This window comes from Pelecanus crispus, chromosome 2 (assembly GCF_030463565.1).
Source record: "Pelecanus crispus isolate bPelCri1 chromosome 2, bPelCri1.pri, whole genome shotgun sequence".
Lineage (NCBI taxonomy): Eukaryota > Metazoa > Chordata > Aves > Pelecaniformes > Pelecanidae > Pelecanus > Pelecanus crispus.
This window is the reverse complement of record NC_134644.1, coordinates 81,945,852-81,966,690: the sequence shown is the minus strand read 5'-3', so window position 1 is coordinate 81,966,690 and position 20,839 is coordinate 81,945,852. Positions and strand designations below refer to the sequence as shown.

At 41.8% G+C, this 20,839-nt stretch overlaps 1 protein-coding gene across 1 annotated transcript; it reads left to right on the top strand.

Annotated features, from left to right (window-relative positions):
• The first annotated feature begins 5,206 nt into the window (after positions 1-5,206).
• LOC104036858 (ovalbumin-related protein X) lies at positions 5,207-13,624 on the top strand. The gene is made up of 7 exons (XM_075706009.1): positions 5,207-5,374; positions 6,032-6,082; positions 7,411-7,539; positions 8,318-8,435; positions 9,182-9,324; positions 9,643-9,798; positions 13,223-13,624. Exons 1-7 carry the CDS (start codon positions 5,207-5,209, stop codon positions 13,622-13,624), a joined length of 1,167 nt encoding a protein of 388 aa, XP_075562124.1.
• The last annotated feature ends 7,215 nt before the right edge of the window (positions 13,625-20,839 follow it).

Below are 20,839 nucleotides of genomic sequence, written 5' to 3'. Positions count from 1 at the left end.
ATCACTTCAAATGCCATTTATTTGAGCCAATACTATAAAGAAAAAGAAGGAAGCATTGATAAACTTAGGTCCCTTCAGAGGCTACACAGATGAGCTACTCAGCAGCTGCGTGCACCAGGCAAAGAGCAGCACCGCTTGCCAGAGTGCACCACAAGCATGACACAGTTGCAGTGGGTGAGATCCAGCTACCTGAGGAGTGGAAATTGGGCAAGCCTTTTTCTTTCTTTTGGCAAGCATGTGCAGCAGAAAAAAGTCACCATTTTACTGCTGCTTTATTATAAAAAATAGAGTTCTTGCTAGAGCCAACCAGCAATCAAGGGGCATAGAGGACTGGTGGATGTGCTTGGCCTCCTTTTACCTTGAGTTGCTGTGCAAACACAATACACATTGACGTACTAGCTACTATGAGCTCTGAAGGGGAAAGGACATGTTAGGCATTAACTTTACCCCAGGCCTGACACACTGACTCTCCGAGAGGTTGGTAGTTGTCTTAAAAGTGCTAGCACTAATACCAGTGACAGTCTGCCTCAGACTGCATGCACACCACACAGAGCTGATCATCTCCAGCACAGCAAATACCATGACTGAATAAAAAGCACCTGAAATCCTGTAAATGGGACCTCTCTGGCTGCATCTCAGTTCACTGTGAGATGCCGGTATAGTCTCTGATAAATGTGATGCAGATAAACAGGGCATCCAAAGCATAAGCAAACATTACTCCCAAACACTGCAAACTAGTTGCTGAGCAACCATAAGAATGAAATGTGAAAATCTGAACAGAGAAATGTTGGAAAGAGCTTTGCTGCTTAGTATTTCCTTGATTATGCCAACATTGGGGAAGAATGGCAAACCCCATGAATTAGTTTAGGAACAGCTCCACAATGGACCTGGCAGATAAAGGGCAGCAGAGTCCTTGCTGACCTCTTTCCTGGGACAAACATGGATATGGAACAGAATTTAACCTGTTTGTCTTGCTTTTCAGTGCTACGCTACTTAGCTTTTGAATTTCAGGAGTAGCATCTGATTTCCCCAGGTCCAATGCCCTATTTAAAGTTACAAAAGAGCATTTTTCTGCTGATGACTGCACATGGATAGCCCGTTCTGATAAAAATTTTCAGCTACTCACAGGCTGCTTCTGCAACCACTTTTGCACTAACATTCAGTGTAGAAAAAAATACAAAACAAACCCAAGGGTGTGTAGTGACAGACTACTCTCTGGAGAAGTTATACTGCCCCATCCATGATTAGTGGCAGAACCAGACTTCTTCCCTTCCATGGGTTCATTTACTTTGGGTATTTTAAACTATCTTGCCTGCCTTGACAAAGTAATTTGTCACATCAGGGTAGCTAGCATAATTCAGAAACTGAGCAGTTATCAGACATTCAACCAGCTTACTTGCGTGGTGAACTGTTGTGGTGATCTTGCTGGTGCAGAGGTATGATATGTAGAGTGTACAAAGAAGGCAAATATATTGGCTGGGAGAACATACCAGAACCACCTACATGCCCTCTTCTAGAGGAGTTGGTGCAACAAAATGTTTGTTGAGAAAACCTTGGACATTAGGCAAAGAGATGGCCATCTGCGCAGGGTCGTTTTTGTCCTTCAGGTGCATGCTTCACAGATACCCACACAGGACAAACACATTGAACCAGAGCGTACAAAGGAGTGTGGCTGCCCAGGAAAGCTCTTCATGGAAGCCCCAAAGGCATGTTTGAGAAACTGATGGCCAGTAGCTGGAAGTCTAATGTGAATATGTGAAAATGGGAGAATAAGAGAAGACACACTAGAGCTCTTTCCACACAAAACCTGTGCTCTTGGGCAGTAATGGTTTGATAGGATAAAGTAAATGCTACAGCAGCCCAGCTCACAGGATAAGGAACATTGAACAAGGTGAGAGGGAAGCTGCTTACTGTCTTTCGATTTTCCCATTCTCATCACTGCTATAACATCCTGAGACGAAAAGGTCATTCTGAGTTGGGAAGCTAAAAGCCACCCCAATTATCAGGCTCTGCACGTACATGCCTGCACTTCAGCAAAACAAAACACACTGTTAAGGGTAAAGTAGCTCTCTCCCATTCACAGAGGGTGCACCTACTGCTGTATGCTCTGTGATTTAATATGTACAAATTTGGGATTTCTATTATCCACCCCTATGGCCTTTACGGATGCCAGATTTGTTTCTTTACTGCTCATCAAGTCTATTATTCAATAAAGAGTAATAGCTTTTTACAACTGAATTATATTTGATATTGTGCATTATGATTGTCTAACAGACCATGAATGTTCCTGCAGACAGATTCTGTGGTTTATTCACCTGCCATAGTAAAAAGGTAGGTATGGAAGATCTATGAGAATGGCCTGTGCATGTACCATGGGCCTTGTTGCCATGACCTGCGGAGAATGAAAATTAAAACTGACCCTCAATCATCCTTTAAATCCTACTGGCTGGTTAAAATCCATTTCTGAATATCTGAATACTCTGGGGTCAGACTTACAGCCCAGCAAATATGTAATTCCTGACTGTTCCTCAAATCTTTTCCTCTGCCATGCCCACCCTCAGACCTCTAATTCATCTCAACACTGCTGCTCCAAATGTTTTCACTGAAATGAAGTTTTAGCAAAACATGCTTTCTCCTCAGAGCCCTTCTCCCCTCCTCCACATATATGCTGCAGACCCTATAATTTGACCTCAGGTAAAAAACTTCGGTTTCACATAGGTACAGAAATAGATGTGGCTGTGTTTTAACAAGTACAAGCTATAAACCACACCAGTCCTTGGTCTCCAGGAACATACTTCTACTTTTTGGCAGACCATAACAACTTGCAGTACTATTTTGGTCTTGAAAAATAAACAGAAAATTTTGGGTTTGTTCTTACATGGAAAAAATCCATTTCAAAATCCTCCAAATAGAACGACTACCCTCCAGCTGGCTCTGCTTGGAATTGCATTATTTTGGCAACATCAGGTGGTCACTGTCCATGAGGAACTTCCCTCTGTTCTACTGCACAGACGCTGTAGTGAGTGGTTGCATATTTATCAAAACTTCAGCAGTTAGCCCTGTATCCACTTTTGCCTTCAGGCTTGGTGGGAATACTGTGTTATAGTGCTTTCTGTACTTACAGTGCCTCATAGGTGAGAAGAAGAGAAACAGCTAGGTTTCCAGGGACTGATGCACTTTTTTGCACTCCCTGGTAATACAAGACTCTTTCCTCACCTCTATCTGTGGATGCTCACTAACAATGGACTGTGGTGGGAAATGTTTCCTCACTCCCAGATCACTGCACTATGACTAGGTCTTATTTTCCTGTAATATTTTGAGATCTGTAGCTTCACTTGACTGTGACAATCACCTGATCTGATGTTACAGCTAGTTTTATTAAAAATGTATTATGTTTCACTGGATGTAGTTTCAACATTGGTTTTCCTCAGCTTTTTGTGTTTGTTTTTCACTTGACTCTAGTTACCTAATATGACTCAATCACATTAATGTGTAGGTTCAAAAGAACTGCATGAAACATAATTCTAGATTTGAACTCCAATTGTTTTGGAACAGTCTTATAAGTTACAGCAAAAGCTTAAAAAACTAGGTTTCTTTGTTAGGTTTTACTACAATAAATAAAGGTAGACTTGCTGCGGATAAAGTACCAGTGTAACATTGGTCTACTCAATGTTTCAAAGTGCAATGAATCAAAAGGTCATGATGAAAGGTAGTGACTCAGAAGATGACTCCTTGAAGGCTAACAGTGGGAGTGTCTCAAGTGGTACAATATATATCACCAAGAGCTCAGAGAATCTGTTTGGGTTCACGTGGCAAGCTGGATTATTACGTGCATCTTTGAAGTTTGTGGGGTAAGTATTTCTCCTAAGTAAAATGTAGTTTCTGATTTGCATTCTTTAATATGGGAAAAAAACCGTTATATTATGTTTAAGGACTTTAAGGTAAGTATAAGACAGATATGTAAAAAGACAGCATATATAATAATTTTACCTTGCCTTATCAATATATCTTATACTGTCTGACTGCCAAATACTTTTAGGTGTGCAAAATATGAATGTTTGCACACCATATCTTTGAACAGAAATACCTCTTTTTCATTGAAAATCTGGTGTCACATTAAAACTTGTTCTTTTAAAATGTTAGTAATTATTTTGGGAATAAAGGCATTTCTCTTTTCTCAGCCTCAGTCCCTGAAGAACATAGGTGATGTACAGTATGATGATTCACAGAGTCTGTGGTTCCACAGTCATTAGCACCAGATGCCTCTCAGGTCGCATAATCAACCAGATCTGCTCCAAACTATGGATATGCTGCTATTCCTCCAACTTCAACTGTTTTAGAGATACAAGAACAGTATGCAACTTTCTTGGTCTCAGATTCAAAAGAGAGAATTACTGCAGGTTTCAATAAATATCCTTAACATGTCACATTAATTTGCCTGTACAGGACTTGCACCTGACTGACTGAATGCAGCTCTCCACTATTTCAAGCTGTACCGGCAAAACCCGTATTTATGATACATATGCTTGTGCTTTTTCTCAACAAAAAAGCATCAGCAGAGATTAAGTGTCCAAAATGGGACTACAGGAAAGAACCCCCGTAAATCTAAGTATCTGGTTGGGTTCAGCATCTAAGCAACTGGTTGGGTTTACAGAGCAACTTACTCCCATTATTCCTATAAACTACTAGAGAGCAACCTCCAAATCTGTGGCTGGTTGTACTAAGCAACAGCAAGAAGTACACTAAGAGTATAGTGAGTTGACTAGATTTGATTTAAAGATCCAGAACATGGTCCAGAGCAGCCACAGAAGAAATGAAATATGAAGTTTGCATTGGCCCAAACATCAGTCAGAGTCCTCTGGATGGCCATAGAGAAACTCACCCATTCAGTGTTATATTTATCATATTGAAGCATGGATGAAACTATCTATTTCCTAAAAGGCAAGTACAAGATACCATCTTGATGATGAGTTAGTATCTTGCTGAAAGAAACCAAACACGCATTCAGAGATAAATGGGTCAGGCGTTATAATATTTCTAATGATCACAGAATTTGTAGGCTTCACATCATTCCTTGGTTCAGCATCACAAAACCAGCAATGAACTAGCGGTTTCTGGGCTACTGACAGTACTTTTTAAAACAAGTGCTACATATCATCACTATACAGTCATATTTCTGTTTGCTTCAGACAACACTGATTTCACAATGGGCTCCATCAGTGCAGCAAATGCAGAATTTTGTTTTGATGTATTCAAAGAGCTGAAAGTCCACCATGCCAACGACAACATCTTTTATTCTCCCCTGAGCATCATTGCAGCCTTGGCCATGGTTTATCTGGGAGCAAGAGGTAACACTGAGTATCAGATGGAGAAGGTAAGTTACATAAATGGATACAAACTCCTTTTGGTCCCATCCAACACAGCAACAGATTACCCATTTACATCTTTGGGAATTTCTCCAGCTGAGGGGAGAAAGTCACATAGTCATATTTTGGCACTGGATTCAAACCTGCCTAGAAAAAGAATGGCATTCTAAACCGTGAGGTTTAGATCTGGAGCTGAGTTTTCACTTACAATTGCTTTTCACCATGAAGGGCAAGAACAGCCTTTGATTTCCGTTAAGAAAGAGCAGTCCTGAAGAATGGTTAAGGCAGGTCTCTTGCTTCAGCTTATATTATCTCACAGACCTGATTCCTTCCAGGTAGAAAGAACAACTTGCAATATGCAAAAGATGAAATATTCAGAAAACAAGATTCACAGTTATAAATACAATACAGTAAGGTTGTAGCTGGTTTATAGACTGAATACCATTAACTGGAAAAGAAGGGATCTAAGCTGAGAATCTCAGTCACAAATTTTCAGTGTGGCACATGAAGTAAAAAAGACGATTTAAAGCTCACATGAAACTTCTCAGTTCATCTATGTGCTAATCAGACCTGGTTAGTCCAAACCTATAGTTTCAACACAAACATCAGTGGCTCTCAGTGGACTTCACCTACTTAATTTCTTCCATTGCTACTTTCAATTGCAGGTTCTTCACTTTGACAAAATTGCAGGACTTGGAGGAACTATTCAGACCAAGGTACAGAAATCTAAGGTACATTTATTTCTCTTTCACATTTTTCTCCTGAGAATAGACTGTTCTGACTGTGCTTCAAGTAGGTTCAACACCTTCCCAAACCTTTGCTAATGCTCTTAAATTAAGAGATGTAAGTTAAAAAAAACCAAACAACCCAAACCAGAAAAAGAAGACAGGCTGCACATGTTGCACCAGAACAAGTGACAGGACAGGATAGGATCCTTTGGGCACCAGGCCACCTTGTGTAGATGAGCGTGCGCACACCTGCAAGTGCTGCTTGAGGACAGCACTTGAAAGGGGCTCAGCACCTGGAGCGAGGGTACAGCAGTTAGACTTGCAGCTGACACTCCAAAGTGGGGCAGGAAGATGCTTCAGCAGGAAAGAGCCCAGAAGCCTCAAAGGCTGGAAAGTAACCATGTTCTTCCAAAAGCTACAGGGACTTTTCCAGCCTCCAGTTCCCACTGCTACCCCAAGAGCACCATGAGGGGGTCCCAGTACCTTGATACAACCTGCGTGCTTTCCTCCATGTTAATCTGCTGCCTCTGTAAAGATAACACAAGCCATGCTCCCTGGCCTGTCCCCACCCACTTGGGATCCACAAGCACAAGGTGGGACTTTCAAAGAACAAGAGGACTTTTTTTTTTTTTTTTTTTTTAAATAAAGAAAAATAAAGGTAATATCAGCTAGAGCATTTAGTGACTGGTTAAGCATTTAGAAAGGAGCAGTTCAACACAATTAATTCTCCTTTTCATAAAATGAAGTCCCAGCCACTGTGTATCATTGTGCATTTTTCTTACAGGCTCCTAGCCTGTGTCACCTGGAACACTATTCTTGGGGCATTAGACAGTTGATCCATATTTTCACTATATTATGAGACACTTCCTGATTCCCTTGTCATCTAGCACTCTTCTCCCATCTGCAGCTTCAGCAGAAAGGTGCCATGAAAATGCAAGAAGAAGCTGGGAACTAGAGGCTCTATATCTATGACAACTCACCAATTGCAGTCATTGACACCTGAATTTTTCTTTTTGTCACCTCACTCCTGAGCCATACAGTTTCAGATTCATCACTGAGGTTTTCTGCTTGTTATCACCTAGAATGAATGTCATCACATGCTATGAATTAATTGTACATCATTAGTTGCTTATATTGAACATGTCTCCCATGGAGCTTTTAGACTGTAGTACATGCTCATTTGCAAATGTCCAAACACTGTGTTTCCCCATATTATGTGTACCTTCTAAATAATTCTCTTCCTAGTAAAATAAGCTTCTCTTCCTAGTAAAATAAGCTAACAGCTATATCTTTTTATCTTCTTATCAACAACTCAGTGTGGCAAGTCTGTGAATATCCACATACTGTTTAAAGAACTTCTCTCTGATATCACTGCACCAAAAGCCAATTATTCACTCCACATTGCCAACAGACTCTATGCTGAAAAGACATGTCCAATCCTACCGGTGAGTTGCATATTAAAGTGATTTCTTGCTAAACCCTGTATAAACCTGTAATCCAGGAGGACTGCCCAGAGTAGGTGATGTGTTCATCCAGTGGTCCCCACTGGTGTGGACATCCACAGCTTTTCCCTTTGCCACAGCCCTGACAATAGCCTGAATGGAAAGCAATTCCAGGCAAAAAGGTGGCCCTATTCACAAATGAATGGAGTAATAAACAAAACTGGCAATGTAATTCTCCCCTCCCCACCTGCTCCCCCAAAGCCTTTTCATTTTAATAGGTTGTTTGTTTATTTTCAGGAAATAATTTGACTTCAGCACATTTCTTCACTTTAAAACCTCACCTCAAAAACAACTTTTGAAAGTGTCAAAATCTTTCATTTGACATTTTCAAAACAAAACATACAAATATACAAAGAAGCTTCTTTTCTTTAAAAATAAGGAAAAATGTTTTTTTTTTAAAAAGGAGTGGACATAATGATAATAAAACACTCCAAAATGAACCTGAAACAGTGTTTTTGGATCAGGCTTTCTTCACGAAAATATTTGAACATTTCCAACATATACCCTTAACTGGTCAAGTAATAAAAATGTCAGACCTGAAAATGTCATGGATCAGAATAATTTTTCTGCCACAGTTTTAGCAGGTTCTTCCAGGAAGTAAGCAATAAGGACAGCCTAACCATGGCATCACTATAAAAATCCTTTTAGCCATATTTTGTTTCACCTTCATACTGTTTTTAAAATATGACTAGTTTGGTGGCTACAATTTCTGTCTTTACAGATCTACTTAAAATGTGTGAAGAAACTGTACAGAGCAGGTCTGGAAATGGTCAACTTCAAGACAGCATCAGATCAAGCCAGACAGCTCATTAATTCCTGGGTGGAAAATCAGACAAATGGTAAGGTCAGACAAGATTTTGAAATATACTTCCCTCTCACTACTGTATTTGAACAACTTCTGGAAAGACTAAACGTTAGAGGAGAAATTCGCTCCTCCTGTCCCATTAGTGGATATTGCCTGTGGAAAGGGATGACTCTGTTTCACCTGTGTGGCAGTGACAGTGCATTTTAAACGTATCTGCCAAAGGCAGAGGTGCCAGCATATGCACACTTTAGATGCACACTTGTGTCTGGAGAGCTTAATTCATGCAAGGTTAGTCCCAGCTTCTCTAGAATACTGGCATAATTTTACAAGGATGTGCTGGATAGGTAAGAATTGGGCTTCCAGGGGAGAAAGTGATGCCCACACTAGACTCATGGTGGGAAAGGAATGATTCAGGAGCTTGTGTACATTTATCATGCTGAGGTGGGAGGAAAAACAAGAGTGAAGTGTGAGAAAAAAGCACAGTGAGAAACAGAAAATCTATATTGCTGCTTCCCTCTTCTGTTCCTTGTTTTCTATATAAAGCTTTTTCCAAGCACTGGTTAGAAATATTCCCGGGGATGTATACCACTCTTGAACCTACCTTGCAGAAATGTCTGGCCGCGTGCCAGTTGTTCTGTATTAAGTCATCCTCATGAACCTGAATTCCACATGCAGACCTTTGAAGAAGAGGAAGTCAAGCAGCAGCATGTCGATTGACCTCTAAAATGCAAGACTACTGCTGTGAAACTCACCACTCTCTGCCCTGCTTCTTTCTTAAAGGACAGATCCAAGATTTCCTTGTGTCAGGTTCTGTTGATCTCAATACTGTGCTGGTCCTTGTGAATGCCATTTACTTCAAAGGGATATGGAAGACGGCATTTAAAGAGGAAGACACTCGGGAATTTCCCTTCAGCATGACAAAGGTAGGGGGGCACAGACACAGCTTCTGGACAGGAAGCCAGGCTGTTGGCTTACATAGCCAGCAGTCTGGGTGTTACACATACAATATGCTGTGGTCACTGGCTGGGTGATTTAGCTGGGTCCCTCACTGTCAGGTTTGCAAGACCTGTGTCTGACCAGAGCACAGCACCAGGCAAGAGAGGAAAATGGAGACACAGCTCTTCTTCAAAGGCAACACGCCTGAAGATCGAGTGCTGTCCCTTTCAAAGGGATCATACATTTGCCTGCCTAAACGAAAAATTGCTCCCCGGTCACGTTGTCTCACGTTCCTGTTTTTGCAGCAAGAAAGCAGACCTGTGCAAATGATGTGTCAGAACAGTACCTTCAAAGTGGCAGCGGTGGCTGCAGAGAAGATGAAGATCCTGGAGCTTCCGTACGCCAGCGGGGAGCTGAGCATGTTGGTATTGTTGCCTGATGACATCTCTGGCCTGGAGCAGGTACGGCCCTGGCAGGGGAAGCAGAAGAGTTACCGCTTCAGTGGGACTTGGCTGCCATCAGACCTTTTGCTGTCCATTTACACCCCAGCTGCCCACACCAAGGCTGTGCTGGGCAGGCAGGGGAGCACACCCCACCCCACCCCCCCCAAGGTGCTACCGGGTGCTCAGGCAGAGACGCGCCTCTTAGGAGAGCTCTGGACTCAGTCTAATAAAACAAAGGCAGAGGAGCGTAGTGCTGCTGTAGCCCTGCACAAGAGGACATACGTATGGGCAGATATTTTTTTTCTTTGAGAGTTAATTTCACCCACACCCCCATATAAACTGTTGAGGAAATGTTGCTAAAATTAATGAGAATTTGGCATTCTTTGCAGGAATCACTAATGATTTTTTTTAAGAAAATCCTGATTAAACATCATAAATGAGCTGCTTTCAAAAATTGCTATGTGTCCTGGTTTCAGCTGGGATAGAGTTAATTTTCTTCCTAGTAGCAGGCATAGTGCTGTGTTTTGGATTTCGTATGACAATAATGTTGATGATAACACACTGATGTTTTAGTTGTTGCTAAGTACTGCTTATGCTAGTCAAGGACTTTTCAGCTTCCCATGCGCTGCCAGGTGCACAAGAAACTGGGAGAGGGCACAGCCAGAATGGTTGATGCAAACTGACTGAAGGGCTATTCCATACCATATGACGTCATGCTCAGTATATAAACTGGGGGAGTTGGCCAGGGACAAGCAATTGCTGCTCAGGAACTGTCTGGGTATTGGTCAGCAGGTGGTGAGCAATTGCATTGTGCATCACTTGCTTTGTATATTATTTTTTATTATTATTATTATTATTATTATTATTATTATTATTATTATTTTGTTATTATTATCATTACTGTTTTCATAGAATCATAGAATCATAGAATTGTTTAGGTTGGAAAAGACCTTTAAGATCATCCAGTCCAACCATTAACCTAACATTACCAAGTCCACCACCAAACCAATTCAGGGTAGAGTAGCAATTTCATGTTTCCTGGCTTGGTGGCTGGATTATTTTTTAATGAAAGTAAAAACTAGGAATCATTAAGGTTGGAAAGGATCTCTAAGATCATCAGTCCAACTGTCAACCCAACACCACCATGCCCACTAAAACCATGTCCCCAAGTGCCACGTCTACCCGGTTTTTGAACACTTCCAGGGGTGGTGACTCCACCACCTCTCTGGGCAGCCTGTTCCAATGCTTGAATCCCTTGAGCTTGAATGCTCCAATCCCTTTCCATGAAGAATTTTTTTCTAATATCCAATCTAAACCTCCCCTGATGCAGCTTGAGTCCATTCCCTCTTGTCCTACTGCTAGCTACTTGGGAGAAGAGACCAACACCCACCTCACTACAAACTCCTTTCAGGTAGTTGTAGAGAGCGATAAGGTCTCCCCTTCTCCAGACTAAACAACCCCAGTTCCCTCAGCCGCTCCTCATAAGACCTGTGTTCTAGACCTTTCACCAGCTTCGTTGCCCTTCTCTGGACACGCTCCAGCACCTCAATGTCTTCCTTGTATTGAGGGGCCCAAAACTGCACACAGTATTCAAGATGCGGCCTCACCAGTGCCAAGTGTCACCTCCCTGCTCCTGCTGGCCATACTATTCCTGATACAAGCCAGGATGCTGTTGGCCTTCTTGGCCACCTGGGCACACTGCTGGCTCATGTTCAGCCGGCTGTCAACCAACACCCCCAGGTCCTTTTCTGCCAGGCAGCTTTCCAGCCACTCTTCCCCAAGCCTGTAGTGTTGCATGGGGTTGTTGTGACTGAAGTGCAGGACCCAGCACTTGGTCTTGTTAAACCTCATACAGTTGGCCACGGCCCATCAATCCAGCCTGTCCAGGTCCCTCTGCAGGGCCATCCTACCCGTGCGCAGATCAACAATCTTGCCCAATTTGGTGTCATGTGCAAACTTACTGAGTTTGCTCGATCCGCTCAATCCCCTCATCCAGATCATCGATAAAGATATTAAACAGGACTGCCCCCAAAACAGAGCCCTGGGGAACACCGCTCATGACCGGCTGCCAACTGGACTTAACTCCATTCACCACTACTCTCTGGGCTCGGCCATCCAGCCAATATTTTACCTTATTTCAATTATTAAACTGCTCTTATCTTAACCCAGGAGTTTTTCTCACTCTTACTCCTCTGATTCTCTCCCTCATCCCATCGGGGTAGGGGGAGTGAGTGAGCGGCTGCGTGGTGCTTAGTTGCTGGCTGGGGCTAAACCATGACACTATGTCATCATGGAATGAAAAAGTTAGATAAAACATGTTCTTAATAAAATATTATTAATTTTGAAATGGTGAAACCAATCCAGCCCAACTACCTGATCATTAACACGTCATCAGTTAAGACTTCAGAGATTCTTAAATATAGAGATGAAAAGGGAATGCATGGAAGATATTTGGAAATTACACATCAAACAAAGAAAACAGAAGAGGTTTGGGTCTAATGGGATGAACATCAACAGCAGAAAGAATCCATGAACATACAAGGACAGAAAATGAGAACAGCATAGAAAGTAAAAGAAAGCATCAAAATTGCTTTAAGCCAGGTTGAGTCAGTTTTTGCCAGATGCATGAGAACTAGTTAAAAAAAAGTTTTTTTCCTTTAAAGAAAAAAAGAGAACAGTATGCGGTGAGGCAAGAACACAGATATAGTCTATTGACTGTGCAAAATTAAATGAAACTTTTGTCTTGGTCTTGGAAGAAAATGAAGCTAAACAACTGAGAGAATGCAGGATGCTAATGGCAAAGAGGACATAAAAATGGACAGATGCAAGGAAGAAACAAAACTGGAAACCTTAATTTCCTTCAGTCAGGTGGACTGGATTATCCTCATGCAGGATTTCTGAAAGAAGTAGCAAAAAAATCAGAATTAAAATTTCAGTCATTTAAAATAAAGTTAGCAATGTGTTATCAAATTACCTATCTGTACTCAAGAAAGGGAAAAAGTGAGGCAGCCTGCATTATATAACCCATTATTCTTATTTCAGCAATATTTTGGAATTATGTTATAGAGTTATTAAAGATGTAGAAAAGTCTGCATTTTTTAGGTACTATCAACTGTAGGTAAATTTTCATGGCCTTTTTTTGCAATCTCTTTGACAAGCTGACTAATTTGCTAGGCTGTGAAACTGTTGGGTTGTGCCTCATGAGACACAAAATTAGTTGAACAGAAGGGAATGTGTCAGGTGGGTAAGGAATGGAATAAAAGGACAGTGACACAGGCAGTACTGGAGAGGCAAATAATAAACTACAAGAAGGATGTTGATAGGATGCACTTCAGGTACCATTCTGGTTTGGTTTTTTTTCATGAGAGCCTTGATTAAAATGAATGGTAAGAAGAAGTTGTATTCGCATCCCAGGCATTTAATTCCCTGACTCTCTTTGCAGCTTGAGAACAAAATCAGCTTTGAAAAACTTACAGAGTGGACCAGTCCTAATGTGATGGAAAAGAAGAGAGTGAAAGTGTACCTCCCGCGCATGAAGATTGAGGAAAAATATAACCTCACATCTGTCTTGATGGCCTTGGGTATGACCGACCTGTTCAGTCCTTCGGCCAATCTGTCTGGCATCTCTTCAGTGGAGAGCCTGAAGATATCTGAGGCCATCCATGAGGTGTACATGGAAGTCAATGAAGAGGGCACTGAAATAGCAAGCTCAGTGGAGGTGATGGGAGACATCAAACATTCCCCTGAGTTTGCAGAGTTTAGGGCTGACCATCCTTTCCTCTTCTTGATCAAACACAATCCAACCAACAGCATCCTCTTCTTTGGTAGATATTGTTCCCCCTAAAGAAAGAAAGAGCTGGAAATAATCCTTGCCTTTCCCTCAGAAACAGACCTCCTTTACCATAACACTGTAGCATAATCTCATCTCTTCAGTACTTTCTCCAAGTGGAAAGCCTAATCTAAGAAATGCCCATTTGGGAAGCTTCCATAGCAAAGACACTCCTGCAGGTGAGGAAGCAGCAGCAAGCACGTTTACTCCTTTCCCTTCTCATACTGGTTTCAGCATTGCTTGGGCTGAGCAAAGACTGAGCCAACAGAGAACAGAGGCATCCACCAGCCAGGAAGGGGCCAAATGATTTTCACTCGAGGAACAAGTTGCAGGCATGACTCCAAGTCTTTGGGAGTCCATCACATAGAAAGCCATGGGCTGTGCTCATTGCATTCCTGGGTAGCATCCTGCTGACAAACCCATGTTGTTGTTCCTGAAACACGTGTTTTGAGATCTCCAGTCTGGAGGAGATGCTTGTGGATAAGATTCTGTTATGCAGGTTATTGAGTGGTGCCCATGTAAATTTTTATTTTTTTACTTACCTGTTGGGAAATGGTGTACGTGTCCACTATCACCAGAGTCATCCTCTCACCATGAGTTCCTCACCTAATTCTGAATTTCTTGCAGAGGTTCTCCAAAGTCACGGGGAGTCTCCCTTCCCCTTCAGAGAGCGCAAAGAGATCTAACTTTGTGTAGGTGCAGTTATGCCTTCTCACAGAGTGCAGATTCAAAGACTAAAACATGGATGATCCGGATGATCCAGATGATCCAGATGATCCAGAACTCAGTGAGAACCACCAGGCAAAAAAGCTGTCTGAATTCTTGTTTAAAACATTGGAAGACACTTCAAATTTGAGAACATTTTGATTTTTGTGAAAAATCCTGCAAGTGGTATTAAAGACTCTGATTTCTCCATGGAAGTTCTGTGAAAAAACACAGCTTTCAGAATAACCCCTGCCTCTGTTGAGCTTGGTTAGCAAGTAAACTCCAATTAGTCCCTGGAAAGCCCTCAGGTGAAGTTCAAAACTCGAGTACATTATTCTTCCATTAATGCAGCTGGGCTTCTTCCTTCCTATGATAGTTCAAGGCTACATCCCTTGTTTTTAAGAAATACATGAGAATCCTAATATTCTCTGTCTCTTTCTTCCCATGTGTCCATTGCCATCTGCAAATATGGATATGTTGGCTCAATACTATGTCCTGTTTTCTTTCTAATCACACATTATTGATTTTGATGCATACAATTGGGGTTTTTTTGGTTAACATAATAAAAGAAAATCACAAATGCTTGTCATGAGAATTATATTAATTTTCTGGTCCACAAACCCTTAAAAATATCATTACATTGGTAACTGTTGTGAGTAAAATGGGATTTATACAAAATCCTGTTTTTAGAATGAATAAACATGTAGATATGAAGATGAATGCACACAGCTAGAGTTTGATTCCTCTTTGTATTTCAGATTAACAAGAAATAGCTCAATGGAATACTAATTTGTTCTTATGTATTTTTCAATACAATTCCAATGGGTGTTAGAGATGCACTGACAATTACTCTGGTAAATATTTCAAGGAACAACTATTCCAGCAGCTCTGCCATTTTAGATGATGAAATAATCTGAAAATCATATAACTCAAAAGACATAAGAAAGAATAAGTAGATAGACAACTATTAGGCAAAGCATTTCTCTGTTGAGTCTTGAGAGGAGGAACTATCATTAATATCAGCTATTTCCACATTAGCACATAGTGTGGATTGATAAAAGCAGAACTGTAGAGGAAAGCAGCTGGTGCTACAGGTCTGACATCCACATTATTTGAATATCATCAGGATATTTTTGATACAGACTCAGCTGGTTTTCAGCAGTAAAACCAGCTATTTTACCAAGTACACTTTAATTTTTGTTCTTTAGAAATGAAAGCAGTGATATGAACAGTTCCAAGGGATGAAAAATTTCAACATCTCAAGGTTTATCATAAGCAGTTTATTCACCTTTTGCATCTCTTGTGGCCAGAAACAGTTGATCCAGCCTGTTAAATTTAAAAGCCTGTACACTTAAACAATAAGAAGACTTGAAAAGGGTTACATTTGCAAACTAGCCTTCCTATGATTATTAAACTGGAAAGTGCTTAAAGTACAAAGATATGCCTCAGTGATCAGTGTTGTTTCCTGAATGACAACAAAGGTCAAAATGAAGGAATGGAAAAAAAGCAAAGGAGCCGTGAGGTTTACAAGCAAGTACAAAGCTTCTCCTTTCTCAAAAGGGGAAACAGGAGGCAGCAAAAAGTGCAAATTCAGAAATACTGGACCAAACCTGCAACAGCGTAGCAATGGCTGGGACCTGGCCCTGGCCACCACAGACCAGGTAGGAGGCACAATATTTAAAGGGCAGTGGAAAAGTATTTCCCATGAAGGGGGTGGTAGACCTGGCCAGTGGGATGATGAATGCCTGCTGTGGCCTCTGAGCTCTCCAAAACCCTGGGGACATTTGGGAGAAGCAGCCCTTCCTGTGCCCCAGAGAGACAGGGTCTGTGGTTCAGCCTCTCTGTGCTCTCGCTCACCAAGCAAGCATGCAGTGGAAATGTGCAGGTGCTCCAGGAACACGGCTGGACACCATGCTCTGCCTAAGCACCTCTGTGCTTTCACCTGGCAGGTTTCATTTCCCAGGCACAGTTCTGGCTCTCACGCCAATAGGCAGCTGAGTGTATTTGCTTTGGGGAAACAAAAAAAAAAAAAAAAAACAAACAAACAAACAAAAAAAACCGCCAAAATTTTAACAATATTAAAATGCTCCAAAATTTTTTATTTGAAAAAAGAAAAAAATAAATAAACCTTGAAAACCTCCTTATAGCTACTGGCATTTTTGTCATAGCCTTCCAAAGGCTTCTGGCATTTTTGTTTTCTGAAGAATTGAGACCCTGTTTCTCTGACAGACTGCTGTGCAGCACCAGACGGAAGATTTGGCAGGTAACACATGGGGGGCAAGACAGAGTCTGAAACCTTCTGCTCTTCTTGATGCAACTAACACACCTCCAGAAAGCACAAAGAGAGGTCCGAGGGCTTCCCAGCATGAGGTGACATTGCTCCCCATATAACATGGGAACAGTACTCCTCTGTGGGACTTGCCATACACTCCCATTCCAAGTGCCTCATGTACACCACAGTAGTTTGCACATCAATGTGCAATAACCCTGCTGTCTCCATCTCCCTTGAGATCTTCCTCTATGTATAACACAAAATCACATAACAGCTGAGACTGGAAGTGACCTCTGCTCATTGTCTATTCCAAGGTCTGCCCTTCCAGCAAGGTCAGCTACGGCAGGTTGCTTGGGACCTTGTCCTGCTGGGTTTTGAATATTTCCAAGGATGGAGACTCCACAGCATCTTTGGGCAACCTGGCTTTACCTCCCTCCCCATAAACAAATGTATTTTCTTATGTTTAAATGGAATTTATGCTATTTCAGGTTGTGTCCATTCCCTCTTGTCTGACCACTGGAGGAAGTCTGGCTCCACCTTCTTTTCACCCTCCCATCAAGTTATGCACATGGATAAAATCCCCCCTGGACTTTTTCCTCTCCAGGGTAACAAGTCCCATCTCTCTGAGCCTTTCCTCTCATGATGGATGCTTTAATCACTTCATCAGCTTTGTGGCTTTTTTCTGGTCCTGCTCCAGTACATCCACATCTCTTTTGTACCAGAAAGCCCAAGGCTGGACACAGTGCTCCAGCTGTGGTCCCACCAGCGCTGAGCAGAGGGGAAGGCTAACCTCCCTTTACCTGCTGGCAATGCTTTTTCTAATGCAGCCCGTAATGCTGTTGACTTTCTTTGCCACAAGGACACATTGCTGACTCACTGTCAACTTGGTGTCCACTGGGACCCCCAGTTCTTTTCTGCAAAGCCGACATGATGGCATGGAGCTTTGTGCAGTGACATTTCTCCTCTCTTTTTCTGCAGCAGTCTTTTCCTGCAGGGGAGGCAGGAAACATGCCAGGAATATTATTAAGAATCTCAGTAGGCTACTAGTCAGAGGAGAGGAAGGCTTCATGGAAGGATGTCTGTGTTGAGGAATGACTAAGGGTCTTCACAAATGCTGTGGTGACTGACAAAGGGACTGCTGTGTGTGCTGGTCCAGAACCTGTATAGCAGCAGACCCTGAATACTGTGTGGGCTGTTAAGCAAATACAGTGAGTAAGCATGAGAGACTTGTGATCAAGGCCATCATAGGATCCTTCTGAAGATGCCTTCACTGGAGAAATCTGCTCTGCCAACACTGAGGTACACACAGCCCTGTCACAGTCTGTGAACGATCAAGGCAGCGCTGCAGGCAACAACATCTGTCTCTTCAGCACGGCTGCAGAAAGTTGCCAGGTGGGCTATGAGCTCCTGTCTGAAGGAGTTTGACCAGACACCTCATTTTCTTCAGACTGGGGAAAGAACACAGTTCTACAGGACAACTGAGAGAGAAACCACCATTGAGAGCTTACAGCATCAAGGTCTGCAATGGCAACTAACTGAACAATCACTGGCAGTCACTCTGAGCAAGACAAACATGAAACAATCAACATGCTCTTTCCTACTGGCAAAAGAGCAGCAGCGTGGATGAGAACAAAATCTTGAGTTCTGCCTGGGTTGTTGTGATTGGATGAGATGCGTTGGTCCGTGAGCTGACCTGGACTTCATATCCTTTTGGAAAGGCTCAAATGTCCAAGAGTCTGTTGGTTTAGGGACAGCTCCACAATGAAATGTCTGGCAGAGCAAAGGACAGCAGAGCCTTAGCTGACCTCTTTCTTGGGACAAGCATTGTCGAAACAAGGACATGTGGCAAAACACATCCTTTTGTGTTTGTGCTGCATTACACAACTGTGCTGGACAGGGCAATCCATTATCTTTTATCCCAGGAAGAGTTTCAACTACAGGAAAATTTGCTTAATCGCACTAGACTCCATGACAGATCTAAAGTAGCCAAGTAGACTAGGCAGTACTTACGTTCTTATGATTCTGCACTGACGGCTGATCATGATCAAGGTTTTTACTTACTTGTGGAATGATTTTGTTGCTTCTGCAACTTGTTTTACATTAATCATATATTTGACCAATAAAAAATAGAAATGCTAACAAAAACAGTAACTGGGTTGTATATTAACATGCTTCTGGAGGAGTGTACTGCCCCTTCTCTACTGCAAAACAAAAAAACTCCTTTCATTAATGAATATATTCAACTCAGAAGTATTGTGAAAACCATGCCATTGCTAACTACATTAATGCTGCGAATTGGCTGTTATGAAACAACTGTACTGACTCACTGGACATGTTTGTAGCTACTAAGTTACAGGCTGTCTGCGATGATCCAAAAGTGATTCAGGTAGATGGTGCACAAACGCCAAGGTGGCTCACATATGGCGAACCAGAGCACACCGCTAGACAATTTGATTGTCAAGGAAAAAGATTCAAAGCATACTTAAATGTTAGAAGTGACAGGGTAAAACATATTGGCTAATCCTTTGACTTCTGAGCTGTAAAGTGTATAACAATGAACCATGGCCGTGAGTGTTAAAGCCTGTTTGAACAGAAACAAAGCAGTCTTAAACAGGAAAGACTGAAGAGGCAGCAGCTGCAGGAACAGCTTGGAGTTTAGGGAGCACTCCCAATTGTGTGATTAGAGGTATTCACCATGTACAGACACATTCACCCACTTGACCTGTCTTTCCACCAGCATAGTGATACCATTTTCAGCTAAATGGGACTCACAACAAGCACTGTCTTATTAAAAGTGGTGACCAATTTACTGTGCCATGTAAAGTACTAGTGGTATGTAAGTGCACCAGTCCAGACCGAGCTCTTCAACTGTTATTATTGCCCTAGCATCTTCAGCTGCAAGGGACTAGTAAGAATCATATTAGGGAGAAAGGTACAGATGACTCAGAGGCTTTCCACTTGCATAGACAACTAAAAGGGTTAAAGAGTCCACCTCTTCTCTCCAGAAGCATAATTTGTTCTAGACAATTTCAGAGGCATTTTGTGTATTGACTTTGGATTTCTGTTTTAAAATCACATGGCATTTAGAGAGGTCAAAGCAGTTTCTTTTATTGTCTGTTCATTCTTTTATTTCAAAGGAATTATGCGATTGCTTTCTGCTTGCTATTGTATATTATGACTGTCCTGCAGACCATGAATGTTTCTTCAGCTGTTTTGTTCACCTGATGTGCCATGAAGTTACTTGCAGAAGATCTGTAAGAATGGCCTCTGTATGTACAAAAGGCACATTTTGAACCTAGCATCTGCTACTATGACCTGTGGAAAAGGAAAAGAACAACTCACCTTAAACTACCCTTCAAAATTTTAGCAGTGAGTTCAAATCCTTTTCTGGTAGCATCTGACTGGGATCTAAATATCCCAATGCCTGAATTTAAAAAGCAACAGAAACCTTGTCTTTCTTCTCTGCTCAGCCCCTCTTTCCCCATCACACCTTTCTTCAGCTCTGTAATACTTTTCTATACAGATGCTCTGAATATTGCTTTCAAAATTAATTTGTATTCCTACAATATGCTCACTGAAGGTTTTGTTCCACTGATGTGTTGTGCAGACTGTGACCATGTCTGAGTTCCCTGAGTTAGATTGCTCTAGGATGAAGAACTGTGCTCTGTGAAACACTATGTCTGTGGTCTTTTACAATGCAGGCTGTAAGTGGCACCGGACAATTACATACAAGTTTTTGCAGAATAATCTATTTCAATATTATTAAATTTGGCAACTAACATTTGAAGGATGTGCTCTTTCTCAAGTTCCTTGGTAGCAGAAGTTTCTCCATTCCTCAGCAAGAGCTATGGATTCTGGTGGGAAGAAAGACTAGTGATATTGGTAGTCCAGCCAACAACAGGAGAGAGAAAAGTTGCAATAAGTATAGTGTGGGCACACCATAGCAAGCAGTCCTGCATATGCTGATCTTACCAAACTTTCTGAGTTCACAGAATGGTGAGTGTGAGAGGGATCTGGCCTGTCAGTACTCATTACAGTGGATTAATAAGGAAATTAACTCAAAATTCCTTAAAGACATTCTGCAAGACTGAATTTCTCACTTTTTTTGTTTTATTTTCACGAGCTATGCCACGCTATTTGCTGCCATAACCAAATCATACTTACTGTTCAAGTTCTAATGAATAGCTTTTATCATTATTTTGGCTTCAGCCATTTCAGTGTGCTCCTTCCTTTTCTGCAAGGTTTCATGTGCT